Source organism: Mytilus californianus, unplaced genomic scaffold, assembly GCF_021869535.1.
Source record: "Mytilus californianus isolate M0D057914Y unplaced genomic scaffold, xbMytCali1.0.p SCAF_4, whole genome shotgun sequence".
NCBI classification, from domain to species: domain Eukaryota; kingdom Metazoa; phylum Mollusca; class Bivalvia; order Mytilida; family Mytilidae; genus Mytilus; species Mytilus californianus.
The window spans coordinates 50,097,793-50,116,017 of record NW_026262690.1 but is presented as its reverse complement, the minus strand read 5'-3'; the positions used below and the strand labels follow the sequence as shown (position 1 = coordinate 50,116,017).

The following is an 18,225-nucleotide window of genomic DNA, read 5'->3' as shown; positions in this document are numbered from 1 at the left end:
GTATTTAAGTGTACAAGTTTTTTTAAGAGGAAAATAAATCAGGACTATGATAAAACTGACTTACTCCATCAACATCTAATGGTTTTGTAAACATAAAGTCTAATATGGCATCCATGTTGGCCATCTTCATAGCTGCTCTGAAAAATAACAGCAGTTTTTAGTTAGAAATGTTAAACTGAGATCAAACATTATTCATGTATATACATAGGCAGAGTTGCCACGATGTCACAGATTCAAGGGTTCAAATCACGCTGAGGGAAGAACAAATGTTTGCGAATGCAAATTAACAGGGCTAAATTTGAGATGAATTATATATATATATTATGGTGTTAGCCCTGTATAATTACGGATTATCCAATGGAAAATGTCTGTCATAAAGTTGTCACATGTTTAGACGTATGAAGAGACATTAATTGTCGAAATCCGGATATGGTGTACAAATTTTTGCACCTCATGTTTGTGGTATACCATCTTTTCCACAAGTTTATTGTTTTCTGTTTGGTATTAAATTAATATTAAGATCCATTTCGTTAGATCTGGTGATAAATTTATTTGGCAATCGCCAATGGCAGTCAGCAGGGTTTAAGAACATCAGTTGTTCAACCTGTTAGTCAAATGCTTTTTGTTAAAATAGACTTTTTCACTTTTTTTTTTTTTTGGTCTTTTGGAAATCATAGGTTTGAACGTTGTTTTCAATTAAGACTTTTATATATATATATATATATATATATATATATATATACAGCACAAACAACATTTTCCAAAAGACCAAAAAAGTGAAAAAGTATATTTTAACAAAACTCATTTGACTAACAGGTCGAACAACAAATGTTCTTAAACCCTGCTGACTGCCATTAGCGATTGCCAAACAAACGGATCACCGATGTAAAAAATGGATCTTAATTATTAATTTAATACTAAACAGAAAATAATGTATATATATTAGACCCCTCTACCAAGTAATTTGTTTTGCATGCACACGTATAAAAATTGCGGTTTTTATCCAACGCAATCATAGGTTTGAACGTTGTTTTCAATTTAGACTTATTTATATTTTTTCGCTTGGGCTTGTATTATATTTGCCATTGGGTTTATATGATCCATTCATCCTATTTCAACTCTTCAAAATTCAAGAGTCTATCCTAAATTAAGGTAAATTATATGGCCTTCCAAATACCGTTTCGATTCCTAACATCACTGAAGAGACATTAATTGTCGAAATCCTGATATGGTGTACAAATTTTGCACCTCATGTTTGCGGTATACCATCTTTTTCGCAAGTTTATTGTTTTCTGTTTGATATTAAATTAATATTAAAGATCCATTTTGTTACATCTTGTGATCCGTTTATTTGGCAATCGCCAATGGCAGTCAGCAGGGTTTAAGGACATCCGTTTTTCGACCTGTTTGTCAAATGCGTTTTGTTTAAGTATACTTTTTTTTTTTTGGTCTTTTGGAAATTGTTATTTAGACCCCTCTACCAAGAAATTTGTTTTACATGTACGTATAAAAATTGAGGTTTTCATCCAACGCAATCATAGGTTTGAAACGTTGTTTTCAATTTAGACTTATATATATATATATATGTGTGCTCCTACATGCTTATAAACTTCACCACATAAACTCTTTCAATTTTTGTTATTGCACCTTTTCGTTTTTGTTTCTATTCTGACACATGAATTTCAAAAGAATGCTTGCTTAGCAATCACTATTACCTGACAGGAGATACATTAATTAATTTTTTTATCATTCGTCTACACATGTGAAACAACCTCAAACTTCTTGCTGTTTTACAATAATGTTATTACACGTAGACATTGATGTTTAATGTAGAATGCAACAGAACCCAGGTATGGTATCAAATTTCATCTATACTGATATCCCAATGACATGATAATGAATTCATTCCAAAAATAGATATATCAAGGTAATTGAATATAATTCTGATTAGTTGCTATTATAAAAGTAGCTATATTTATTACTGGGAATTTCATATCATGCAAAAATGACTAGACAAAATTTCTCCTTATTTACCCATCTGACTTACAAACATTGATAGTCTGGCACATTAAGAAATACTAGCTCTGCCTGTTGGCCTAGTGCATTTTTAAATCCCTGAGCAAATAAACTATGTAAACAAGAGACTGTCAAAAACAACAGCTAACCCAGCTTTTATTACATTAATAAAGGGTCTATAACTCCTGAATGGCAATAGTGAAATCTGTCAATATCAAACTTGAGCTCAGTTTTGGCATCAGCAACAACACATTAAAATTTGTAAAGAATTGGTTTAACAGTTCTCAAATTATTGCACAGATACAACAAAAAGTGCTATTTTCCAATCATTTGTGAATTGTCAATATCAAACTTAACCTATATTTTGTCATCAGTAACAACATATTTAATGAGTTTGAATGTCCCTTTGGTATCTTTTGCTGCTCTCTTTAACAAAATATTTAAAAGATCCATTTTTGAACGGTTAAAGATTTATTCCACAAATCAGCTAGTGCCATCAGTTCCCAAGAGAGCCCATCAAGCAACCCACCTGGTGTACAAACCTGAATCAAGTATGATTTCCTTCAAAAAAACCTGGTTAAGAAAATTGAAAATATACCTGTTCAGGAAAAATGCACCTCTTATTGTTTCATATGGATTTGATCTGGTTCTAGCTCTTCTCATTTCTTCTGGTTCCAAGTTATCAAATATACTCTAAAATGTAGGCAATCTTTAATTTGTATAGCTTTTCTAATCTTATTTACATTATTTGTGTTTAAACTGTTCATTATTTGTAAAGAATATTATGCCTAACAGGATAACTGACACATCAAAAACTGCTTGTGAATACAGACTAGAACAATGATAAATTATACAACCATAATAATATTTCAAAATAATTTAAATTTCTTCAAAGTTATTTTCTGCAATAAAAGTTTCATGTGATGCTTAATTAATATCAAATTCATTTCACTCCAAGGAATACTAAGAGGAATTTTACGATCACCAAATCTTATTCTCAAAATTAAGATTTGAGTAAAAAAATATTTTACCTCAAAATAGTTCCCAACATTTTTGAAAATGTAATGTGCATATCTACATAATTTGTGAACCAAAAAATAGCTCTCAAAATGTTTTATTCTTTTGTGTAAATAATACAATAAACTTAAAAATATTAATTTTACATAATGCGTCATAGTACTGGAGAATTGCTTTTTTGTTTATGTGGCCCTTATTACACACAGATAAGACAGAATATTGAACAGAAGCACAGATTAGAAAATACAATGCCCTCTACTATCATAGCATAGGTGGGGCATAAAATTATTCAAAGTTAAGGATATCTGTTACCTTACTACTAAGAACCATCTTTAAAATTTTGTCATCACAAAATTGGCTCTCATCATCTATTGTTCTCTTTTTCTGAAAACAAAGTTATCCAATTATCATGAAGATATATTTATCATTTTCTGATTGTCAGATTTTAAAAGCATTTATTTCTTGTAATTTCTTTTGTCCAAACCTTTTTTATTTGGTCTAATAAGACATTTTAAATAGCATATAAATAGGAATCTACAAAGAATTGAAAGTCCATTAAATTGCACAGAGATGTTCTGCAAATATCATGTACTGCACAAAAATATGTTCATGGATAAAATAATTAGACTATTTACTATTTAAGTAATCTTTTCCATAGAATTGGTGTCTTTATAACAGGCAAGAAAGGACTTGTTACAGTTGAGTTCACAAAAAGAAAGAAACTACAGATTGATTCCTGTCCTTAAATCAGCATTGACAATTTCATATTTGGCTAAAATGGGCTAAAAATTGGACTTAAAAGGTATATTTTGTGTTCTCTTGAATATCTTTTGCCTGGACAGATCAATTTAAATATTACCTAGAGCTATCTATACATGTTATGTATTCAAATCAATATTACCGTACTCAGGTGATACAGCTTGCTTTAGTTGAATTCAAGAGAAATCTTGATGTATTGCAATACAGCTCTTTTTAAAATTAAATGAATGGGGAATGTGTCCATGTGACACAGATGATGCCCCCGCTTGCATATAACATTATAAAGGAACATAACTCAAGAACGGTAAAAGTGAAGCTACCTAAATTTGTACTTGATCTGAGTTTTGTGGTAATAAGCATTGTGTATAAGTTTCATAACATTTTGTTGAGGCAAACTTAAAGTAGAGAAAGGAAACAAAAATTTCAGCTATTTTTCCATTTGTAAAGGGGCATAACTCTAGAACGGTAAAAGTGACGCCACCAAAATTCAAACTCCATATGTGGATTGTGGTAATAAGCATTGTGTATAAGATTCATAACATTTGGTTGAGGCAAACTTAAGTTAAAAAATGGAAATGAAAAATTCATCAATTTTTCCATTTGTAAAGGGGCATTACTCTAGAATGGTAAAAGTGACGCCACCCGAATTCAAACTTGATCTGTGTTTTGTGGTAATAAGTTTCCTAACATTTGCTCGAGGCAAACTAAAGTTAGAGAACAGAAAACAATTTTTGAACGTATGGATGGACGAACGGACGTACAGTTGGACAAGGGTAAAACTTAATGCTCCTTCAGCTACGGCGGGGCATAACTAAAAAAAGAAACACTCATTAGATAAAGGTTGTAACATTTAACTTCAGAAGAATAATCATTGTATATATTCCACAATATTTTGTAAAAAAATGAGGACAAGTACCTACATTTCCTATTTTTTTCCAACTTCTTAAAGTTTCTATGGATGGTTTCTCCTCTGTACAAGTAGGTACCCACTCTACTGTCTCTGCTTGCACTATCTGAAATGAATAAGAAGTATAAAACAATCATTTCCACCATTTTGTGGAATTTTTAAAATACTTAAGAACAATGGTAAATAAACTGTTAACACAGAGATATGTCTTGCATTTTTGTAATTTTGATAATGTAAATGTTGAAATCAAAATAGCAATACTTTAACATGTAAATTATGCAAAATATTCAAAGTCAATGAACCATGACTGAAAGTACGTGGCTAAACAATATCCATGGAAATGAGATGTGCTAATTCTTTTACAACTGCATACCAAATATTATTGACCTACCACTAGTGGTTCACCATAAACTGACCTAATCACAAACTAATATATGTAAACAAAGCAAGTTTCAAAGTCAATGGACCATGACTTTAGGGGGCAGGGCCAAACAATCGCCATGGAAATGAGATGTGCCAATGCTAATATAACTGCATACAAATATTATTGACCTACCACTAGTGGTTCACAATAAACTAGACCTAATCACAAAATAATACACTGTTGTCACCGCCAACGACACCAGAAACAGCATACCTATGTCTTGCTTTTTGACTCCCGTCAAGGAGAAACAAAAAATACACATCTAGAAATTAACAGAGTAAAATTGAGTCTGCTAAGTTAGATTTTTGCTTGTTTCTTAAATTCAGACCTTAAGATAACGATGGCAAAATTAACTGACTAGAAATTCAAATGAACAAAAATAAATAATTCTGAGTTCATTGCTTGCCAAAATAGAAAGTCTAGACCTCCTCTGCACTTTTAATTTAATGTATAATAATTATATGAAGATTTCTTACAAATAAAAATCTCACATGGGATAAATCTTACCTTTTCTTGTTCAAAATCCCAATCAATATCAGCTGGTTCTAAACCTTTTAGTGTCAATCCTAAGCCTCTACGTCCTCTTTGCTTGGATGCCTCTATGATGTCTACAATACCTTGCCCATGTTTTCCTAGACCTGAACCTTTTGTGTGACCCATCTTTGCCTATATGTTATATACAGATAAAAAAAGAAATCATAAACAGAGAAGATTCTTCAAATATAATTTAAAAAAACAATGAATACATGTATACATTACATTTTACTTCAGTCAACTTAATTTACAACACAACCTAGTCAAGGCTTTTCAGCTTCAAGATTAATTGGAATCAACAAAACATCAAAGAAAACTGTTTTGGTTTTATTTTCAGAATAACAAAGTTCGGAATTGGATGATGCCTTGAACTTCATCAAAGACCTAAACTTTCGTTTCCTTAATCAAAATGACATACAACTGTGAAACATTCAAAATTTTGTGTTTACTGCAAATGGAAATGTTAGCTGTAAAATAAAAAAATAAATGGAGAATGTGTCCATGGGACACAGAAAATGACTCTGCTTGCATATAACGTTATAAATATGCATAACTCCAGAACGGTAAAAGTGACGCCACCCAAATTTGAATTTAATCTGAGTTTTGTGGTAATAAGCATTGTGTATATGTTTCATAGCATTTAGTTGAAGCATACTAAAGTTAGAGAACGGAAACCAATTTCGGGACATACGTACGGACAATCATACATACAGGCAGATGTACAGACAATGGTAAACCTTAATGCCCCCGTGGGAGGCATAAAAATTGACATATACGGAAAAAAAAAGGCAGAAGATATCAAGAGGACATTCAAAATTCATTAATGGAAGAAAAACTGACATTGCCAGGGCAAAAAACTAAAACAACGAAAAGACGAACAAATTCACAAAAACTTAAAATTAAAGATTGTGCAACACAAACTGTATCAAATCAAAGTGATGGAATCACTCATGGAAAGATTGGAAGAGTAGTGTGAATAGTTTAAAATTAAATCCATGTATGGTGTGGACAAAAAAGAACATTTATATAGTACTATTGTAGAAAATTGCATTTACTACAGGTCTTTAGAAGGAAAAGCACTTTTTCAGTAGATAAAATGAGAAAAATATGAATTAATGAGAGTGGGTCAACAATTTCATTTAAATTGCAATTAATAACTTAACCAAAAAATGTTGACAATTACATGTTTCACCTTTTACATTTTATCTTTAGAAACAGAAGAAATAACCAAGTAAAGATTCTTCTAATAAAGTTTATCAATTATCCTTGTAGGACACGATATCAACAAATAGACTTGAAACTAAGATCTTTATTGTCTTAAAAAAATAATCTTAAAAGGTTGTTTTGGGGACATTATGTAACTATATTTCAGTGTGTATACATTCTGTAGATTTAGTAGCTAACCTGTGCTACTTCATGTTTGGGAGACCGGTGCCTTAAGAAAGACTTGGAACAATAGTTCCAATCTTTCAAAAAACCAGGGTGAACTCAGGTGCCCCAGAAAGGTAAGCAGTTCCTGCTCTTCATGTGGCACCATTTATGTTGCTAATGCAAGCACAAATCTGGTGATAAGTCTCATTTGTTGATGTCACAGTCAAGGAAAAGAGGACAGGATTGTAGTTACACATGATTTTAAAGAAAAAAAATAACAAGGATTTGGTCCATTCAATAAACAATTTTTGATGAAAAATTCCTGCATTCTGTTTTTTGAGGACTCAAAGTCAGTATAATTTTCATACCATCATCCGTTTGGCAAAATCAGTATACCCATCCAATTGACTGGATGTCTTAGCCTTCTTGGCTGCTGGCTCTCCAGCACCAATTTCATCCCCATTGCCTCCATCATAGACTTGTAGTTTTTCATTGTCACTATCACTATCACTATCAGAATCTGGCAAAAAAGCAGATTACAAGTATTATCTACATGAAGATCAAATTTTAAATTATTAACATATTATAATCTTTATGATAAAACTATAACAGGTATAAAAAAAAAATTATCTGATTGTTGTTTGCTTAACATCCTTTAGACATAAGTCTAAATACAGTGAATTCCTCTAAACTGCATTGTTCAAATGTCATCATTAACATAATTATCGATTCTGTGTCTGCCTTTTTTTACAGTTCATTTTCACCTTTCATCAAGGTTCAATTCAACCTCAGGTAATTAAAATCTGATGAAAGATTTTTGACATTTTTTAAACACATAAGTGTCTACTTCAGTCAATTCAATTAGTGTATGTAAAAGATTTTAACTGATTTGGTCATTAAAGACACTCAAATTCAAACTTAAACATGAAAAATCTATCAAATATGCCATGAAACGTCACTTTACAGATGGTCTTTGTCTAAAATGTAAGTGGCAGCATTCATGTTCAGTCTCAACCTTTATCATGTTTATATATGTTATGTATTATCATCAAATACAAGATATATGTAAATATTAAGACTGAACACAAATGCAACCAATTCCAATTTAGACAAAAACCGTCTTAAAATTAGCACAAATGCTAAAATTGTGAAGATTAAAGTAATTTTGCATGAATTTAATTTGCTATTACCTGATGCATGTGCAAAAACATCCCATATTTATGGAACAAAAGTATTCTACTTTCCAATAAATAGGTAAAAGTTTAAATTTCAACAAATTTGTAAAAATGCTATACTTTGGGGCCAAAAAAGGGGTCTTAGTGGGCCTACTCCTTTAGAAGAAATAACTACTACAGAATTACATGTACTGCACTGACTGATTATTAAAGCCCTAGCACCCACCCCATCCCCAAACCCATCAAAACCCTATTATACTGGACCATGTGGACCAAAAACCAAAATGTATAGTGCAAAAACAAGACGAAATTGATAGTATAGAGAGTAAGACTGTAATTTAGGATTTTGTGTCATTTTACTGACAATTTAATCGCATTTTTTAATCATGAAAACAAGTTCCTTGTGTAACAATATCATTATATGGTGGCCATAATTATCCAAAAGGTGGAGAAACTCTATCTCATATTAAATTAGTACTGTTATTAAAACTTGAATAATAGACCTTATCGATATTTGGAATCTGCGACACTTGACCTGAGATTAGCAACACTTGAATTACTGACGTCAAACAACAATCACTTTTGCATTGTTGCGTCAGACATTTTCTCTTATGATGTCAGAATTTAAAGGGAATGTCTGTGATGGCCAGTAATGACAGACAAACAGCAATTATGAGTAATTAATCCCTCTCCATTTCTTATACTCTCCTCCTCGTGTTATTGTAGCCATTTATTCTGGTTACTGTAAATAATGGTTGTTCAAGAATATTTGTAATCTTTACTCGTTTACTACTTTCTTTTTGTCATTTGTTAATCTCATGTAGTAAAGAAAACCAACACCATTCACCAGCTTTCTACCTTGTGATTTGACATATAAAGGACTTTCTCCCAGTCTAAAAATAGAGGTTTGCATGTCTATATCATTTGGTCTTTGGCGGAGAGTTGTCTCGTTGGCAATCATACCACATCTTCTTATTCATATATTGTCAGTAGTGTTTTACAATGCACACCACAACTATGGCCGAGATCAAGTTCATTCTCATAGATAATTCATGACATGTGGATGTGCAGGATAACAACTTTTGAGTCATTTAAGATAAATTTTCAGTTTCCATATCAGCTTTTTCAGTGTAATGTTTTAGAAAGCAAAATATTATTTTACCCTATTTACCTTCGTAGTTCATAATGTCAGATTGAAATCTACCATTTTCCGAAATTTGAAAAAAGGAAAGTAAATTTATGATTTATTCAACTTTCACTTTAAACGGAAATTACACCAAAGTTACCGTCAAAAAGAAGAACGGAAACTAGTTTGATTGGAGCTAACCGGCGCAGCCCGTAACCGGAGGAGAAGCGGCTGTTCACTTTTAAAATTAACTAGAAGATTACAAGATTACCTAGTATTTCACGTTTCATCCATCGAATGTACATTTAAACAAAGGGAAATGTTTTACAAATGCTTTCCCATACAAGATGGATTCGGTATGCATACTACTTATACAGTTAGTGTAAGTCCCAGATATACTTACTTAATGATACTTAATGATGTTTTCCGGTACAGGATCCTCACGGTTCCTCTTCACCAGACTCATATAGTGAATTATTATCTCTATTATTTCAATTGCTGCTTCCGGTTATTTCAGCTCGATAATCAGAATAATAGATTTCTTCGTATTCCCAGTAATTATCTAATCTATTTTTTAATGCATTTATAGATGGCGCTTTTGTTACTTTATCTGGTAACTTGTTCCATAATTTGGCAATGTTTACTGCAAAGCTGTTTTTCCTCAGACTTGTTTTAAATCGTTGGTGAATAATTTTGTTGCTATTAACTCTTGTGCTATGCCTATTTTCGGTGTTTGAAATTAATTTGAGAAATGTACTAGTTTCTGGATCATATTTTCCGTTAAGTATCTTATACGTCTCAATCATATCCCCTCGGACCCTTCTATATGACAATGTTGGCAGCTTAAGTTTTTTCAGTCTTTCCGGGTAACTTAATACACTATCAGTGAAGCCTTAGTTTAAACAGTATTTTTTAATGAAAAATTACAACAATAAAGTATTACAATGTTACATGAAATTCAAATATGTGATTCGGAAACAAGTCTGGAAAAACTTTTATAAATCCGTCTCCCAAAAAAAATTAATAATAACATCTATTTTTAAATAAACAATATGACGTGCCAACAGTATATTCAGTTTAAGCTGGGACTGTTATACTAATAGTATAATAGTCCCAGGTTTAAGGTAGCATATAATAAATTTGAATAAATACCAAAAAAACCAACAAAACTAACAAATAAAAAAAAACCCAACGAAACAGTAAACTTACTTTCTTGATAGACAGTCACTGGAGCCACCACACATGTCCGATTATAGTCGATTATGGGCAATCCACTCGATTTGACATCAATGTATTTAACTAATAAAAACATATACAAGGTCAACCTTCAAAACGTTTTGTTTATTTTATATATTCAGAAACTTTATGAAATATTTGCATATTGTCCTCACCAGACTTTAAACTGTCCCCATATAAGATAATCTTAAGATTAATACAAGAGACTGTCCCGATAGTATCCCTTCGAATTTCATTATATTTTAGACATTTGAAGAAGTAATGAGAGGTAGTTTCTACGTGACCACAGGAACACAGTGCGTTTTCGATAAGATTTTTTTTAAATAGATGGTCCCTTAGAACACTACTTTGGAGTCTGAGTCTTGCTAAACATATCTGTTCTCTTCTACAGCCTAAGTGAAAATACAAAGGTATTTTATTAATATTTTGAAAGAGATACGTCTTAAAACCAGATTTTGATTGATTTAAACGAATGTCGTCTGGAATATTATTCCAAAGGTTTATAACGGCTGGTAGAAATGACTTCTGGTAATAGCTTGTTCTGCATAATATAGTTTGTAAATATGAAGACCCCCTAGTCCTGTGGTCATGTAGATCTAGCCTCTGGTTTGGAACTAATACAGAAAGATAATCAGGACAATCTCTGTGAAACATTTGGTGAAATTTTAACAACTTATGTTTATTACGCCGAGACTGGAGAGTTTCCCAACCTGTTTCATAGTACAGCAACTGTCTCGATGTTATCTCTGTACCACTCGTGACAATTCTTGCTGCTTCTAGTTGTAAGTTTTCAAAGATGTTTTTAAATAACAAGGGATATTATCCCAGACAATATCACCATATTCTAAGACTGGGCGTATAAAAGATAAATAAATAGTCTCTAAATTCTTCCTTTTTAGTTTAAACTTCAGCTTTCGGAATAATGCTAATCGTGGAATAGCTTTATCAATAATCATTTTTACATGATTATTCCAGCTTCCATCTTCATTTATAATAAACCCTAAATGCTTGTGCGACTCTACTTCTTTTATGTTATTATTATTCATATAAACTTGTGGGTGATGAGGTTTATGGTGCTTTTTTGAAATGGTCATTATTTCTGTTTTATTTGGGTTGAAAGTGAAGCCTTGGCAGTTCACTATTATAAATTCAAATAAATATTTTTAAATTATCTATCACACCTGGGACTATTATACTCCCAGATCACATCAATGAGTTAGGGTGAGAATTAAACAACGTATTTACTCAAATTACTCAAATTCACTAACTCACTGTAATAAAGTTGTTTTACGCATACTATAGTTACAATTGTTGCCCCTTATTTTCCAATACATATTTCAGTAGATAGTATACCATCTTATTACAGTCTTTAATATCATGATTTTTTAAAACATTTTAATTAATAGAAGAACATAGAATATGATATAGAAAAATATTTCGCGGCAAACTGATGATACAAGTAATACATTTTGATTTTTGTGTACAATATGTTACATTTGTATTTGAGCTAGAGAAGAAAATTGTAACAACACTGTGGTTATAGGCTAATGAAACTTTAGACGGCTATATCAGAGACATAAAATACAATGTCTCTGGTTATATTTATACACCAAATATCATAAAAAAATCTTCCAGTTTCTGTATAAATTTGTTGGGCATATGTAATTATATCTGATAAAAATTGGACATACATAAAATAAATAGTAATTATCTTCTACCTTTTCTCACAGAAACATGCAGAGGTGTACAACAAATGATCACACAAATGGTGATGTTTTTGAAACACTAACTTCCTTTTTCAACTGTCAAAAATTATATTTATTATTATTTGGCAAACCAGTCATGCCGGGAAAAGAAAACTAGATATGTAATAATATCATCATTCAGCTTTCATTTGAATCATGTTATGCTGTCACTATTTTTTTTAACTTTTCCATCTACCGAATGCCATGAATGTTCAATAGTATGTGGGATAACACCTTTTTTTTTATTGGCGATGGCTCGACACTGCGGAGTTATAAATTCATCATTCTGTCGCAGATCATACTTGACATTGGTGTTTGCATACAACAACAAAATCTCAGCAGCAATGCATCTGGGAGTTTCTTGAGAAATAACTTTTTTTTAAATATAATTTTTTTTCTGTCGCCTATTCTGAGGAGAATCCCAACATAATTAGGTCTTCCCTTTACAAGACAAGTTACAATTCCTGAAGCATCTCAGTCATCCAATTGTACCGTCTCATCCTCCTTTTGTACAATTACCACAGATTATATTCCCATTTTGCAATATAGGTCTAGTAAAGGCAATATAGAGTCTTTCTAGAGACTGTCTATCAACTTAGTTTTTTAATATCTTATAATTTTTAAGAAGTCTAAAAGCTTTTGTATACATATCATGTAATTGACTTGTCCATCTGGCATTATATGATGGAGTTATGCTAAGGTGATATATTTTCTAGAGATGTGTTAATCATGCATAATGGTGTGATATCAATATTACTTGTTCGGCAATCCGAAATGCACATGGACTTTAAACGATAAAGCATCTTATAAGCTAAACGCAGCAACTTGATTTAATCAGATTGGCTCTAGCTGGAACTTAAAAAAAAAAATTGCTGTTTCATGTCTAGACATATGTTTTTGGAAATAACCGTTATTATGTACGCTCGTGACCAAAAGTTTGGAATGCAAATATATAAAAGGTTTGAGAGCAAAAAACTAAGAGGGCATAAACAGAACACACAAAACCGTCTAAGTTCAGCTTTGGCTGACAGACGTTGAGCCATTCAATTGGATGGACATGATTATTCATTTAATTGATTATGTGTGTAGTGCTTGTTAGTGTGTTAATAAGTGGAATTACCGGTATAACTACGAATCCGTTGCACGAGTTTGTGTGCTGATTAAAAGTTAATTGTGAAGTGATTTGTACAATCGTGTTTATTCTATTTTTGCTGACAGTGATTGTAAAAATGTCGGAAGAAATTAACACGCAAAGAAACGTAGTATGGACTGTGTGCTGTTCAGAAGACGAATGCAAGGAATTTTTATTCCCCCCAGAAAAGTCTTTCCAGGAAAAAGACCAATGCGGAGCCAGAAGGGTCAAGTTAATTTTTACCATTTTTAGGTGAAGACGAATTAAATTTAGCTAAGCTGTCCGAAATTAATGTGAAAAGAACATTAAATGGGACTACTCATGATGTATGGTCTGACTTTTTACGGTATTACGAGAACATTGCTAGACTGAACGACTGGACAGAAGAGAGAAAACTGGTTGTTTTTCTTGCTACCTTAAGAGGTAAATCAGAAGCTTATGTGCATGGTTTACCTGAAAGTAATATTACGAACTGGAACTCTCTTTTGCAAAAACTGGAACTTCGCTTTGGGCAGTATAATATGAAGGAAGCGTATCTAGTTGAAGTAAAACTGAGGAAAAGTAAATTTGGAGAGACTTTCTTTTTGGGATCTAGGACAATCCATTGAATACCTGTACAGACGAGTTTATCCTGATATATATAGCCCAGATACGGTTAAGAAAAATAGTATAAAGACTTTACTTTCGTGATTATAGTTTAAAGACTTCCCTTAATGCTTGTGGCGAATCAGAGGAGTTTAGACTATCGGTTAAACTTTCTCGAACAAAAACTTGAGAAGATCCGTGACGAGTACCACGGAGAAAGAATGCATCAGCCTCAGTGAAAGGCTCAACAATCTGGTGAAAAAAGACTATGTATTCCGTTGAAAAAAACAAACAGGGATCAATATTTTAGGAGAAAAACTGAAATTCAGCACAAAGAAGACGACTTGTTTCAAGAATCCCTAATTATCGGAAAGCGAAGGTTGAACATAATGTTACATGTTATAATTGTTGAAATTGTACATTACAGAACCAGTGAAGTCGATTGCAGACGGGAAATAGTTCTCCGCCTGTAAAAACGGACGGGGGAAAGAGAGTACCACAGTTAAACACACCCAGTCGGGGCAGTAGGTCATGTTCCGATCGTAGCTTATATGAGGCCTAGAACAAGTGTTAACAGTGATATTTCCAGTACGAAAAGTATTTCTAGAGAGAATATATGTGAGTGTCAATAGACAATTCTAAAAGGAATGAAGCGATTCAAGAATCCGATACACCCAATCTGAAAAGGGAAATCCGAACAGTGAATATTTACAGACGGACGGCATGTAATATAATGTAGCCGTGAAAGAAAACTAGAGTGAAAGGAAATTCAAGAATAATGATTGACGGAATGATTGAATGGGTACGCTTTAACTTGAAAAGTTGAAATCCGAACAGTAAATATTTACAGACGGACGGCAGGCAATATAATGTAGCCGTGAAAGAAAGCTAGAGTGAAAGGAAATTCAAAATGATTGAGGGGTACGCTTTAACTTGAAAAGTTGAAATCGGATCCAGGAGAACATTTATCACAGAAGAGAGCTACTATAGTCTAATGCCGGATTTGAGCCCTGTGCTTAGCCGAGTTGACTCCCCCTTGTTTTATTAATTTTGTATTTACATTGTGTCATAGATCAAATTTAATCGTTCAGTGTATGTTCACTTGTTTTTTTAATATGTCTTTTGATTGAGTAAAGCCATTTCAATTGATATTTTATAGTGTGTCTTTCTATGTTGTGATGTTACACTATTGTTTCAGGTAGGGTGAAGGTTGGTGCCTATTAAAACGTTTAAACCCGCTGCATTTGTTTGCACCTGTCCTAAGTCAGGAACCTGATGTTCAGTGGTTGTCGTTTGTTGATGTGGTTCATAAGTGTTTCTCGTTTTTTATATAGATTAGACCGTTGATTTTCCTGTTTAAATGGTTTTACACTAGTCATTTTTGGGACCGTTTATAGCTTGCTGTTCGGTGTGAGCCAAGGCTCCGTGTTGAAGGCCGTACTTTGACCTATAATGGTTTACTTTTACAAATTGTGACTTGGATGGAGAGTTGTCTCATTGGCACTCATACCACATCTTCTTATATCTATTCACAGTTGGAAACGCTGAAAAAGTTAGAAACGGCTGTAATGAACATTTTTGTCAGGAACCTCTGCCTTTGTTAGTCTTGTATGTTTTTTAATTTTGGTTCATTTATATGTGTCGGAGTTTAGTGTGACGTCCATTTTCGCTGAACCAGTATACATTATTGTTTATGGGCCAGCTGAAGTCCGCCTCTTGGTGCGGGATTTTCTCGCTGTGTTGAAAACCAGTTGGCGGCCTTGGGCTGTTTTCTGCTCTTTGGTCGGGTTGTTGTCTCTTTGACACATTCCCTGTTTCCATTCTCAATTCTATTAATTTTTGTTAATTTTGTGCTGCATATCCAATGTTGATATGTTTGAGGTGTGAAAATTCATATATTAGGCGAATATTTTATTTCAAAATATCGATGTCAATGGAATTTCGACTCGGGATCCCTAGATACACACGGATTAAGAACACCGCTTGAACTAAAATGTTTCAATGTGCGATCTAGTCGTATTATAGCAATGGAAACATAGACATTTCTGCGAGACATGAAATAATTGTGAAAACAAAGCTCACTAGAGAACTTTATGCTGAAGGGAATTCGGAGGTGTTTGGAATTTTGAGCCCATTTTTGCATGAATACGGATTAGCCCTTGGAAGAGTTTTAGTGAATGCATCACTTTCGCATATTTATTCGAGGATCATGAATCCTATACCTTGTGATACCGACATTATTCTTTACAAAGGAACTCATAATGGATTATTTGTTCAAGCTCAGAAAATTGTGGATAACATTGAATTGATGGAAGAATGAACTGTTTGTCATGTTCAGGAGGACAGATATACGGCGTATTCCACAGTAAATCACGGACATGTATAATAATGGGGAAAAAACCTTACAGAAAGTGGAAGCCAGAAGTTTCAAGAAGTTCTGTTGAAGTATAAAGATACTTTCTATGATCCAGCAGGAGAGCCAGAAAAAAACAACAAATGGTATGCATAGTATCAAATTGAAAAAAGACATTCCAGTAAAGGAGCCTCTATGAAGAATACCTCTTTAAAAACGTCAAGCGATTGATAAAATTAAGAAGTTGAAGAATGAGAAACTTATTGACAAGTCCAATAGCCCCTGCTCGTCAAGCTTAGTAGTAACTAACGATCTTTTGTGGCGCCTGTGTGTCGATTACAGGAAATTGAACGATAAGACGATTAAAGATGCGTATTCGATCCCTAGAACAGATGATAATATTGACGCACTGAGTGGAGCCAAATGAATGTCAATTTTTGCCGCGTAGAGTAGTTTTTTTAAACTCAAGGTAGAGTATCTCGGACATATTGTGTCAACAGAAAGGGTGCAGACGAATCCTTCAAAGGTAAGGATAATAGTCAAGATGAAGCCCCCGACAAATGTTTCTTAATTAAGATCTTTCGTGGACTGATTTCTTATTACAGAAGATTTATCAACGATTTTTTGGAACTTGCTAAGTGTTTTTTTTTTTTTATTTATTGCAGTTAAAAGCTCCAGGGCGATGGCATGTGGTTTTGAAAAAGCTTTCCGTTAACTCAAAGATAAGATGTCAACTTCTCCTGTACTTGCATATATCCATAAATCAACGGAGAAGAGTTGATATTGGATACAGATGCGAGTCATTTTGGGATTGTCTCAGTTAAGGAGGACAAGAGGGTGTGATAGGATACTCAAGCAGGACTTCAAACAAAGCTAAACGAAATCATTGTGTAACACGAAAAAACTGTAAGCGGTAGTTAACTTCATTCAATATTTTAGACATTAGTTGGTCGTCGATTCATACTGAGAACGCACCACGACTCACTTACTTGGCTTTACAAATTCAAGGACCTGGACGGTGAAGTAATGAGATGGATACAACAACTTAGCAGTAATGACTTTATGATTGTTCACAGAACAGGTTCGAAGAATGGAAATGCAACTGCACTTTCTAGAATAGTTGTGGATAATAAAGAATTCTGTACACAGTGCAATTTACCGCGGAATTATGTGTATAACAATTCAAAAGAGACATAAAAGATTGGATTAGAAATTACAACATTGGTAGTGACAAAAGTAATATCATGAATTATTGACCATAAGTGCAAATCTCAAAACTCACAGATTATCAATGCTATTGACGAAAACGTTACCGGAGACTAGAATTCAGAGGATTTTTTGGAATAGAATAGGACCGAAGAGAAATTCCCGAACAAGGAACAAGGAAAAAGGTGCATAAAAGAAATTATTGAGATTTGATAATGATAGTAGAGAAACTTTCCGGCGCTTTATTCTAAATCAAACATTCGCAAAATTCTCCGCCCGATATATCACCTTTTGACTTTATGATTCGATAGAACTAAATAAAGAACATCCATAGATAGAACGATGTGAATAATCACTAGTGTAGATTTTATAACATTTCATTTTGGATCATATTCGTTTATGATACCGTTTTACTGGAATAGGAATTCCAAAGTCCTGGAAAAGGGAAATTGTGGCGTTTCCTGTTGCTGATTCATTCAGTCCAATCGGAGCCCAAGTGATCCGCCGACAGATCTGTCAATGGATCCGACCAGTCCACATATGAAAAGGAAGACGGAACCTTCAAGTGAACTGTACAGTTAATTACAGGCAGTTACACTTAGTGATAATTCTAGTTGGATTATATATTTCAATGATTAG

At 33.0% G+C, this 18,225-nt stretch overlaps 1 protein-coding gene across 1 annotated transcript in view; it reads right to left on the bottom strand.

Moving 5' to 3' along the window:
* Nucleotides 1-9,490, bottom strand: part of LOC127738211 (cap-specific mRNA (nucleoside-2'-O-)-methyltransferase 1-like) — a 35,144-nt gene extending 25,654 nt beyond the window's left edge. Inside the window, exons 1-7 of the mRNA XM_052249379.1 lie at nt 9,375-9,490; nt 7,397-7,548; nt 5,631-5,789; nt 4,713-4,805; nt 3,346-3,417; nt 2,615-2,709; nt 65-137 (exon numbers count right to left, since the gene is read on the bottom strand). Of these exons, the coding sequence (XP_052105339.1) occupies nt 65-137; nt 2,615-2,709; nt 3,346-3,417; nt 4,713-4,805; nt 5,631-5,789; nt 7,397-7,548; nt 9,375-9,387 (657 nt within the window). The 5' untranslated portion in view covers nt 9,388-9,490. The remainder of the gene's footprint in view (nt 1-64; nt 138-2,614; nt 2,710-3,345; nt 3,418-4,712; nt 4,806-5,630; nt 5,790-7,396; nt 7,549-9,374) is intronic.
* Nucleotides 9,491-18,225: the final 8,735 nt, after the last annotated feature.